The sequence below is a fragment of the Balaenoptera acutorostrata genome, chromosome 5 (genome assembly GCF_949987535.1).
Source record: "Balaenoptera acutorostrata chromosome 5, mBalAcu1.1, whole genome shotgun sequence".
In the NCBI taxonomy this organism is placed as follows: Eukaryota; Metazoa; Chordata; class Mammalia; order Artiodactyla; family Balaenopteridae; genus Balaenoptera; species Balaenoptera acutorostrata.
Genome location: NC_080068.1, coordinates 117317213 through 117329270, shown reverse-complemented (window position 1 = coordinate 117329270; position 12058 = coordinate 117317213). Strand labels below are relative to the sequence as shown.

The 12058-nt window shown below is 34.4% G+C and overlaps 1 protein-coding gene across 17 annotated transcripts in view; it reads left to right on the top strand.

The window, feature by feature from the left end:
- The window catches only part of CAMK2D (calcium/calmodulin dependent protein kinase II delta), a 281455-nt gene that overhangs the window by 128205 nt on the left and 141192 nt on the right, over positions 1-12058 (top strand). For all 17 annotated transcript variants that reach the window (XM_028168705.2, XM_057546259.1, XM_057546254.1 and 14 more), the window contains exon 4: positions 3986-4040. In XM_028168705.2, coding sequence (XP_028024506.2) covers positions 3986-4040 — 55 coding nt within the window. The remainder of the gene's footprint in view (positions 1-3985; positions 4041-12058) is intronic.

Genomic DNA, 12058 nt, shown 5'->3' with positions numbered 1-12058 from the left:
ATATTGTCAAAATATGTATCTCTTATGCAACTTTAGAAATTTATGTGTTCAAATACCTAAAATTAGAACAAACTGTAGTTTCTGTGTCTGATCAGTTTGCCTTAGACAGCTAAGTCAAATTTCCAAACTTTTTATGCCCAAATTTTAAAAGTTTCTTGTTAAGACAAGTAAAGAAAATCAAAGTATAAATGCTATAATACTACGGACTTTGACAACAATAACAACAAAAGAAATATCTATATATCTTTATCTGCTTATCTTTCTACTTAATTTAAAGTAAAATAAACTATATATGCATGGCTTCATATTTCAAAGAAATAGAGTGCATATATTTTGCAAATACACACAACCTAAATTAGTATTTTTATACTGGGGAGACTTTTAAAATGGTGTTGTTTTATTAAATGTAGTACTCATGTTATAAGAAATAGGGATTAAGAAAAACAAAGCATCTATGCAGGTTTACCTTCAGTTTTCTAGAAATGTTAGTTTTATTTTGAGTTTGGTTTTCAGTGCTTCTTTGTTTTCTATCTGAAAAGTTTTCTCTCCAGAAATGACCAGCTTTGTCACAAAAGAGCCAGGAGTAATGGTTGAGGTGAAATTTCTCTCTAGAGTGTTGCCATTTGGCTGTTACAATGTCTGAAACTAGTAAATATATATATATATATATATATATATATATATATAAATATAAATATAAATATATAAATATATATATAATATATATAATATAATATATAAAAATATAATATATATATTAAATAAATAAATATATATATATATATTTAAGTTAACAAATGAACTCAACGTTGGCATTCCTCTTTTGCGAAGGCTTGGCACGTTGCATGGCCTAACTTGGCTAATGCTTGCTCTAGCTGTGAAATATAATTAACTGCTGATGAGAATATAAAAAGTATCTGACTTAAAAGCTGCCATATTCGCATCCCAGTATGTGAATCAAACCCAACTACCTCAATCCTTGCAACACAGCCAACTAAAAATGCAAAATCTACCTCATTTATAACCAGGAGTATTGCTTAGAGCTGAGAACCAGTGATTAAATGCAATACAATCTGTTCTGTATGAATTACTCTGTTAGTATTATGATAACACTGGCAGCATTGCCCTACTATGTTTAGTTTCAGGGATTTATACTAACTCTGTCATTCAAGAGAGAGAGGAAAAGGATTAGGCCTTGGGTCAGCTAAACTTTGGAAATATTTTAGCCTCAGAAACACCTTTTTCCCCATTATAAATCTCATACTTAGTGCCTTAGAATTTAAATGTTTATCCTAGATAACTATTACACTGTTTAGGTTTATGAAATGTGTACATATTTATCCCAAGTAAAGATGATGCTAGTTTTTTTCCACTGTATCATAACAAAATTTATTCAGAATTAATCTTACCTGGTCAAATGGCTGGTTAGAAATAGTGGAAGTTATTTTAGAATGGTGTGATGAAAAAGGATTGAACTTGGTCAGATGGTTTTTATTTTTAACCATTATCACATACTTGCTGACAAAATGCTTTTGTGAAACTGGTTTTGACCCAAAACAATGTATGTGTTTGATTATCAGGCTTGAGCAACTCTTGACTTGTTCAAAGAATAACTTACTTCCAAATGATGATGAATTCCAAGTATTAATAAGGTAGTGGTAGTCAAACTAAGAAAATTTTATTCCAGCTATAACCAGAAATTAGTACTGCTTCTCCACTTGGACCTGAAATATCCACCTCTGTTTAGCTCTATAACTCTGATCTGAAAACCTGAGATCTCATCTCCAATTGAAGATTTTACCTTGAGACAATGTGAGAAAAAAGTGGTCACTTCCTCCAGCTCACATTGTGATTTTGCTTTTCATTTTAACTTTGATAATATAGAAATCCACCTTATTTTCACAGAGTAACTGTCTGAGTTCTTCAAGTAGCCATACCATTATTTGAACGCATTTAAACACAGGTTGTGTTACAGCTGCTCAATGAGATATCTGTGAGTCTGTGTCATATAAGAAAGCCAGTGAGTTCCTTACTGTGCTGAATGACTGTGCAGAAGACTCATCATTGAGCTAAACTTTTGATTTTCTTTGGTGGCATAAGTTTAAGCAAAGGTAGCAGGCAAATTAAACACATGACTGCAATGTAAGCACACCGCAGTCTCCCTCTCCTCATCTTTAGTGTCACTCTGAATTTATGGATGAAGCACGTGACCTCTGATACTGGCAAATTGAAGAATACCCTTCACACAATTAAAGTTACAGGAGAATTGTTTGCATAGCAATCATTTTGTTTCAGACATAAGTATACTGAGCTTTGATGAAAATGTTTGTCTAAAAAGTGGGAAGAATGCCTAGCACCTGGTATAGTAAATGCTCAAAACCAATTTTACGAAAGACTGTCTACTATTTGCCAAGTCTCTATGAGGGATGCAAAGACTTATGAAATATGGTTCCTGTTTGATAGTGTTGATGAGAAAGAAACTCTGTGTCCTGAAGAAAGGACAGGTATTAGAGTTTGTTAATAAAAGTAAAATAGGCTGCATCCATGAATTCAAGGGTGACACTATGAGAAACAAATAAGATAAGGGGAGGGATGCTGCAGTGTGTTTACATTCCGTGTGCTCTAGAGACAAATAGAGGAGTTCAGACTGAGCTGCAGTGGCCACACTCCCAGGTGCCCCCTTCTCATGTTCATGGTAACAGAAAACTCACATTTTACAAATGATAATCCATAATTATAGGTGAAGCAAAAGCCTCTCTTTCTCTACTTTGGAGAAATTTCTGGAGAGGAATTCAGAAAAGATTTTAATAGTGAGCCAAGGATGATATCTGAAGGGGATGGAATTGGATTGTAAAGAATGGACATTCTGTTATGTCTGTGACCTTGGGAATTTCATGGGTACTGCAAACTCCCTTTGTGGATTATAGTAGCTTGTGTGACCATCTAAGTGTTCTTTTGAATCCACATTTTCCATATGGTGGTCATCACTGCATGGGGAAAATACTAAGGGCAGGTCATAGTAGAAATCACGATCCTTTTTTGGTGACTTTTCAAAAGCATTTGTGTCCTATGAGTTTGTTGCTTTTCTTGGCCTCCGTTGCTCCCAGTGAAGGCCAAGCCCCCCTAAGTGATTGGATACTTAGGAAGTTTACCATCTAAGGGAGTCAGGGGGCTTAGGCAAAAATAAATAGCAGGAAAAAAAAGTAAGTGAGTTTTGCATGTGTGGTTATTTTGCAGTAAACAATGAGTACTTTAAATTCAGAAGAGAGAAACTTTGGTTTTGGCTAGTTATCACTGAACGTTTAGCTCACTGGAAAATCTAGAATAGTGTTAATATGCTTAATACTAAATCTATTAAAGTAGATTATTTTATTAAAAGTTCTAGCTGTACATTTTTGGCTGATGATTTGGTAAATAGATTTTGGTGACTTGCTCTTAGAGGTAGCATAATAAAAACTGTTTTGGCTGGCTGGGGAGTGCTATATAGAAATTTCCCAGAAAAAAGGGAGAGTAAGAGGCATGGAGTCCATTTACTAGACTCTTAAGACGCTAGGATAATAGCAAAGGGAATGACATGGAAGAGACTCTCAGTGGAAGAATTGCTAGAGCCTGGTAACTTTGGACATATGGAGATATAGCAATTATTGACTTTTATTTAGTTTTCGCATGGCAATACGCGAATTATTTTACTTGTATTTAATATTCTCAACCGTTTTATAAAATATAAGTACTGTTATCATTACAAGTTAATTGATTTGCTTAAGATCACACAGTTAATAATTATCAGAACCAGAACTTAAACCTTGGGTCTGTCTGAACCGAAGCCCTGCTATAAAGGATGCTGACTCATCAGAAGCTAAAATAGTGTTGCTAACATTTTAATTTAGGAGACAGATGCCTATTAAAAGTCTTGGCTTAATGTTGATTGTTGGCATACATATAACACAAACTTTCTTCTCTTTTTCCTTTTTTTCTTTTGTTTTAGTGCGACTTCACGACAGCATATCGGAAGAGGGCTTCCATTACTTGGTGTTTGATTTGTAAGTACAACATACTTTGTGTTTGTTTATTTTTGCTGTCTATTTGAAGATCTTGAATTAAGGATGATTTTTCTCCAAGTTACAGTCCAAATTAATGACCCTTTAATATTTTTAAATGTTCTTCAAATTACATTCAACTCTAATTCTTTTGAAATGAGGTGAATGTTCAGCATTGTTTATTTAAAATTTAAGTTAATCTTCATAAGGGAAACAGTTATGAGTCTGTTTCCTTTGGGATTGTTCATTGTGATATCATAAGTAGTTCTCAGTTTTACCTTGGGGTACAAAGATGGCTGATTATACATAAGCATAATTTTCCATTGAATTTTTTTGAAGTGTTTTTAACTTATTATCTTATATAAAAAGAAGGCTCAAGGACACTTGCGGTTGGTTAATTCAGGGGTTCAACAACATCATCAAACTCCCATCTTTTAGCCCAGCTCACTGGCTTTGTTCTCAGACTGGCATGGTTCAAATTATTACATGGAGACATGGTAATTTATAGTGGAAGACATTGTCTCTCTTTTTTTTTAATAATGAAAAATTCACCTAGTAAGCCTCCCATTTTTCATCTCATTGGCCAGGGCTAGGTCACATGCCTACCCCTCGCCAATCACTGGCAAGGAGAATGGAGTCACCAAGATTGACTTAGACTAATCAGGATTTATAAACCAAGGTTCTATCAATAAGAATGAAGGGAAAACAGTGCTCTTGGGGAGCAGTCCACAGCATCCCCTCTGGCTGGATGGGATATAGTGAGACAGGCCATACGCATTGCTGCTAGGGGTTAAATAAGGATACACTTTCTGAAAATAAAATTGATACTCCATATCAAAAATGTCCATTTCATTTAACTTAGTAATTTTCCTTCTCAGAACAAAGTACATGGAAAGTATTACCCTAAATTCAGATAAAGTTTATACTGAAAGCTGTTTATTGCATTGTCCTTTATAGTGGAAAAAAAAAAGAAAACCAACTTATAAATCCAATAATGGGGAATCAGTTGCATAATTACAGTACATTCATATGATGGACTACTCTCTAGCATTTAATGTGATATTTGGGGAATAGATAAGAAAAAAATTATTATTTCATGTAAAATGTGTCTAATGACAGGTTAGTACTAAGTTTGGTTAATTCAGCCCTCCAATGATGTCATTAAGAAACCAAGTTCATTCCATCTTTCTCTTTGTTCTTTGTAGTATGTGGGTTTGTCCTCACCCTCAGGTTCCCCTTAATGTTCTCAAGTTTGCTGCCTCATTTTCAGGTATCACAGTGACTTCCAAAGGCAGAAGAAAAGGAAACATTAATCCCATTGCATATATTTTTATTTATAGGGAAAACCTTTCCCAGCAGTCCCTCAGAAGATAGCTGATAATGAATTATTGTTTAGAATTGCTTTTCATGCACATGTCTGAACCAAGTGGTAGTAACGGGGATAGAATTATAGCAGTTGGCTTTGACCAATCATAAATTCAGTCTGTAGCAGGAAGGGAAGTCTTGCCTGTTGATAGGCAACCAAACATATCTGCCATATTGGTGATCCACATACTTGCTAGAGAATAGAGACTAAATCTCTGGATACGCACAGTCCTGCTGCACAAGGTTCTTTCCACAGTCACGTTCCATTCATGGCTTGTTCATGTGGCTGTAGGTTGGCAACACTCCAAGTTGCACTAGTTCTTCTTTTCAAGTCTTTCTCAAAGCTCATATCTTTACTTTTACAGTTGTTCTTTCTTCCTTCTTGATGTTCCAGCATTCCTTCTTTTATGATTTCCTTTCTTTAAGAATTTCCTGTAGCCATTCTTTTAGAGTATAGATGTGCTGGCAACAGATTCTGTTTTCCTTTTCTGAGACTGTCTTGATTTCCTCTTCATTTGTGAAGGATACTTTTGCTAGATATAAAACTCTAGGTTGACAGTAATTTTCTTTCAGTGTTGGGCCAATTCCTTCTGGATTCTTCTGTTTTTCATGAGAAATCTTCTATCATTCTAATTGCTTATCCCCTAAAGAAGAGGTATTATTTCTCTCTGGCTGCTTTAAAAAATGTACCTTTGTCTATAGTTTTTAGAAGTTTGACTATGGTGTGTCTTGCCTTGAATTTCTTAGAGCTTATCTTATTTGATATTCACTTAATTTCTTGAGTATATAGATTTATGCCAAACTTAGGAGATTTTTAGACATTGTTTCTTTGATTGCTTTTTCAGCCTCACTTTCTCTTCTCCTTCTGGAACCCTGAGGACATGAATGTTAGATCTTTTGTTATAGTCGCATAAGTCCCTGAGTCTCTGTTCAATTTTTTAAAAATTTATTTTATTTCTTTTGTTCAGATTGGGTAATTTATATTCTCTCTTCAAGTTCACATATCCTTTCCTCAGTTTTTTTCCATTCTGCTGTTGAGCTCATCTATTGAGTTTTTAAAATTTTATTAGTTACTGTGTTTTTATCAGCTCTACCATTGACTTTTGGTTGTTTGGTGTATCCTCTATTCCTTTGTTGAGACTTCCTACTTTTTTTTCATTTAAGTGTGTTCATAATTGTTCACTGAAGCATTTTTATTATGGCTGATTAAAAAACCTGTCAGGTAATTCCAACAGCACTGTCATCTTTATATTGGTATCTGTTCATTGTTTTTTCTCATTCATATTGTGATTATCCTGATTCTTGGTATGATGAGTGATTTTGTATTCTATCCTGGACATTTTGGGTATTATGAGACTCTGAATTTAATTTAAATCATCTTTTTAACAGTCCTCCTCTGATACCACAATGGCAGGGGTGAGGAGGTGTCATCTTATTACTGACAGGTGGGGGTAGAAGCCCAGGTTTCCTACTCAACCCCAATTGACACCCCTGGGAAGCGCCTCTTTACTGCTGTGCAGGGCTGAGAGCACAGGGTTTTGGGTTTTTGTGGGGTTTTTTTCTCTTTATTTAGTGAGAGAAACGCCTCCACCCCATTTTTTTAGACATGTTGTGATTTCTTGATAGGTCTAATTTGTCAGATCTCCTTTACAGTATAATCAAGCGTATGGCATTATACACTGGGATATGTCCTTCATACTGTGATGAATACTAGAATAAAAAAACACTTTTGCTAATGCTCATTACCTAAACCACCATTCAGAACTGGGTTTATTTTTTAATTTAATTTATTTATTTTTAAAATGTATTCATTTTATTTATTTATTTTTATTGAGGCATAGTTGATTTGCAATATTATATTAGTTTTAGGTATACAGATGGTGATTCAGTATTTTTATAGATTATACTCCATTAAAAGTTATTACAAGATAATGGCTGTAATTCCCTGTGCTATACAATATATCCTGTTGCTTATCTATTTTACACGTAGTAGTTTGTATCTCTTAATTCCAAACCCCTAATTTGCCCCTCCGCCTTCCCTCTCCACTTTGGCTAATTGGGTTTAATCACAGCTCAGTCAGAGAGAAAAAATTTTTTCTCTGCCCTCTTATGTTCAATGCATGAAGGAAGGCATGTGAGTTAAACTGAGAAAAGATAGTGATTAACAGGAGAAAAGGCACAACATTTTTATTAATATTTATGTGCACATGAGCTCACAGCAAAGACATGAAATTGAAAGAAGCAATTAGACTCAGGGTGTCAACTCCTTGTCTTAGATGGTAAGAATTGCTTAGATGGAAGCAGACACCTTCCTCAAAGGGAAATTTATGTCCTGCTTTTAGGCAGATTAAGGGCGTGGAGTAGAGAATTCTTCCTGTATTTGCTGATTCTCACTTGCCTTTAGCTCAATATCATCCTTATGCCAAAGTGGCATATTTTGGCAGGGCATATTCTGATCCCCTTCAGCTCCAAAAAGCAATTCAGTGTTAGGCCAAATATAAAAGAAGGAGACATCCTTCTTCCCATGCCATGCCGCTTTTCCACAGTCATCAAGTTATTTATATCCATGTTTTAAATTTTATAGATTTTTAAAGGTAAGATTTCCTTACTAAGTGGAGGGAATGATAAGAATCACATTGTTTAGAATAAAGTTTATTTTTAAAGTGCACCATTTTTTAAAAAATTCAGCACTTAGTAATTGGTGCAGAACATATAAAGAAAGCATTTCATGTGAAAACAAAATAAGATTTTCAATTACAGTGGATCATATCTGAAGCAATGATATTTGTTTGTGCTATTAATGTCTCTGAAACCAAAATGTAGAGTTTACGTTTGAACCATAGTAACATGAAATCTGCTGTTATTTTGAAATCTGTTGCAATTATTCTTCAATGTTTAAAGTTTAAGAGGAGAGTTATCAGTAATTCTCATCAAAATGCTTTTCCAGTAAATGAGATTAATAAACTAGTTAAACACAATCCAGTAAAGCACCCAGCTTTAGAGACAGTTGGAAATCAATGGCTAAAAGTGTAGATTTTCAATGACTAAAAAGAGATTATAACAAATATAAATAAATAATTCCTCTAAATTATTTAATTGTGGTGGTGGTATTCTAGGAAGAAGAAAAGTAAGTAGCTTTAGAAAAATGCACATTTTAAACATAGTTAAGAAAAGTATGCTCTTAAAGATATCAATGAAATACTCATGGAAAAATTGGAAGTCACTTTGCCAATCAGTTCCAAGATAAAATAACGACTTGAATTCCTGAAGAAGGAATGTTCTCTGTGTTTGTCCTTTTGATGATGGTTTTGGCAATGTGGTACTTGTGCATACTTCCTGTGGAATGTCAGCTATTCAGAATCTAATGGGAAGTTCTATTTTTATAGGTGTGTTGAGTCTTCTTCTAATGGAATTCTTTCCTTTTCTAAAAAGCAAAACAGAAGGGGCCATGAGTTCTATGAAAAAAAAAAAGATGTCTTTTTGTTACTTTTAATTTATATTTTTTATTCAGATATCTATCCACTGTTTCCAACTACAAAGCGTTAATAGTCAATTTTGCAAATAGACTCAGGAATCAGTGGGAAAGGCCTGCATGAAAGCAAAGATATCTTCACAGCAAATATTGAACTGCCTGATTTTTTAGAATCATTTTTGTCAAGGTCTGTGCCTAGAAGGGTTTTTAAACACATCTCAGCAACTCTGGGAGGCAAAAGATGTGGATTTATCTGAAATCTAACAGAAGATAAGACAGTGAAGTAATGGAGCTAGAATTACAGTCCTCAAGGGAGAAGCCTAAAGGCAGAGCCATTGGCCTTAGGAAATAAAGCAGATCCAGTCCATTTCTAGGACTGATAGGAAGAAAGGCCTTGACAAGGACAGTCATTTGAATATGGCATGTATATTTCAGGATCTATATGTCAGAGAAGATCTGTATTATGTGCTTGTTGGGTGAATGTACACAATGACGTATAGATATATCACACTTTAAGTAAATGTGTAAGAGAATGACACTTGGGTTGAATTTTGGTAATCTCAATAGGGAACTAAAATAGACTAGATTAAGGCTCAATGGAAAGCATGCTGACCCAGAATGAAAAGATTTGAGTTTCAGTCTCAAAGCTACCCAGGGCTAAACATTTAACAGTATCTTTTCTCTAAGCCTTATTTTTCTCAAAGAGAATGAGGCCATGGGTACAGATGAAAAATTTGTTAGACATCTCTCAAATTCTTTTCTATTCTATGAAGCCAGGATGTTATTCACATCAATTTGAGATTTCTGATAGAATTAATGGGACTCCTGGTACCATTTTTAAATACTAGAAAATTTCTCACGAGTCTAAAGTATTGGAGAAAATGCTATTATTACGTCTTTAAAAAGAACATATTTTTTTTCTCTAGCAAAGTCATATCTTGGTATGTGAAGTATTTCTTTTTTTCTTCTGTTTTAAAGTGTTTGTGTTTTTGTCCCCAAATAAGAAATTCCATTCATCAAATATGCGATAGGCGCCTACTAAAAGCAAGACACTTTGCCTAATGTTTTAAGGGGGAAAAAAAGCAATGTTTCTGAGCATTTTAAAATAAATGTCCCATTTGGGTAAATTCAGAAAGCAGTACCCTGAGAGAATCTGCTGTGCTTCCTCCTCCGGCCCCATTTTATCATATTTCTAGCAGCCAGAAGGCCTGGTCAAGTTGCATGTTTTGTGCTTATTTGTTAGGAAAACATGTTGAGTTTTCATTTTTACAAATTTGAAATTATAATACTAAAAATACTTTTTCAAAATACACTCCTTGGACTGGGGAGCTGATAGTTATATTGGTAATATTAGGGCTAAAGGATAAGTCAGACACCATCCTTTTTCAAAGATTTTATAGTTTAGCTAGGGGCTTAGATGCCTTCAAAATATCTGTGGTGTAGACCTAGTGTGGTAAAAGCTGTAAGAGTTATACAGGGGATTGGGAAAGTGAGGCAACCTTCATTCAGTCAGGGATATCAGGAAACAGTGGGAAGAACTGAAGCTGAGGCAGGCGTAATTATGTCCTTGGGGATATTTCTTCGTTCAGCGAATAAACACTTGGTATGTACTCACTCTGTACCAGGCGCTGCAGATAAGCAGATTGAAGGGAAGGTGACTGACCATTTTTTGCCTTCAAAAAAAACATAATGAAATGTTATGTTATGGCATTTTTTTGCCTACTAGAATATTTGGTTATATAACCAACAGGTCAGCAGCATTTACATAACACAAATATAACAAGTTTCACAGTGTCTGTGAAAACATCTGGTATGTGCGCCTAGTAACTCGGTCATCTTTATGGTAATTTAGTAAAATTCTTCTATTATGCTGATGATACTCTCCTGTATTTCACAAGGTATGTATATTCCAGTGATTATTAATTCTTTTGGGAGGTGGAGGCCTAGTATGATTTTTTTTCTGAATGCCTTTTGCTTATTATTTACAGCAAATTTTATCTGTCTTAAAACCTACCAAGTGTAATATTTCCTTTAATTTATATCACCAAACATTGTAGTTAACAAACAGTAGTAGCAAAAATAATTTTACACTCAGATCAGAATGTGAAAGCACAGTATTGAAGACTATTTACTGTTGCAAAATAGTACTTGAGCACAAGTCTCTAGGTTAAACTCCTGTCAAGAGAAAGAAAAATAAATCAAGTGCTGTGATATTTTGCTATGTACACGGATTGGAGCAAAGAGAGATTAGATTGGAGGTGGTGAACCCAGTTAGAAGGTGGCTGCACTAACATCCAGGTAGATAATAGTCCCTGAAGTACATAAGGTGTTGGTAGGAATAAAGTAAAAAGGTACAGTCGGCCCTCCATATCCTCAGGTCCCACACCCACGAACCAACCATAGATCAAAAATATTTGAGAAAAGAAAAATTCCAAAGTTCCAAAAAGCAAAACTTGAATTTACTGAAGCTGGCAACTATTGACGTAGCATTTGCATTGTATTAGGTGTTATAGGTAATCAAGAGATGGTTTAAAGTATAAGGGAGGATATGCGTATAGTATAAGATCATACTGTACCATTTTATATAAGGAACTTGAGCATCCTTGGATTTTAATAGCGGCTGGGGATCCCCACGGATGCTGAGGGATGACTGTATAATCTGTCTGAAAATAATTTTTAGAACAAAGTTGTCTGCGGAATTTTGCTGTTAGTTGGCAATTTATGTACAAGAAACAGTTAATCTACTTAAAATGGAGGATATTTTAAATAACAAAGAAACCCTGGATGCTGTAGAGATACTGCATTTCTTATTTGTTTTTAAAAACAATTGCGTTTGAATCAAAACATCTTGGCTGTTGTTAAAATGAAATTTAATGTCCATTACAGTGGAAAGCTATAAATCTTGAACTGTAGAAGTTCACAGTTGGGAAAATACAGGTTTCACAAGGTTATACTAAATAATTTCAGTGTTGTATTTGTTAGAGAATTAATAAAATGGTAATGAATATGTTACAAGCATATACTGCTTTATTGAACTTTGCTTTATTGTGCTTCACAGAGACTGCATTTTTTACAAATTGAAGGTTTATGGTAACCCTGCATCCAGCAAGTTTATCAGTCCCATTTTTTCCTAACAACATTTGCTCACTCTATATGTCTGTGTCACATTTTGATAATTCTCAAA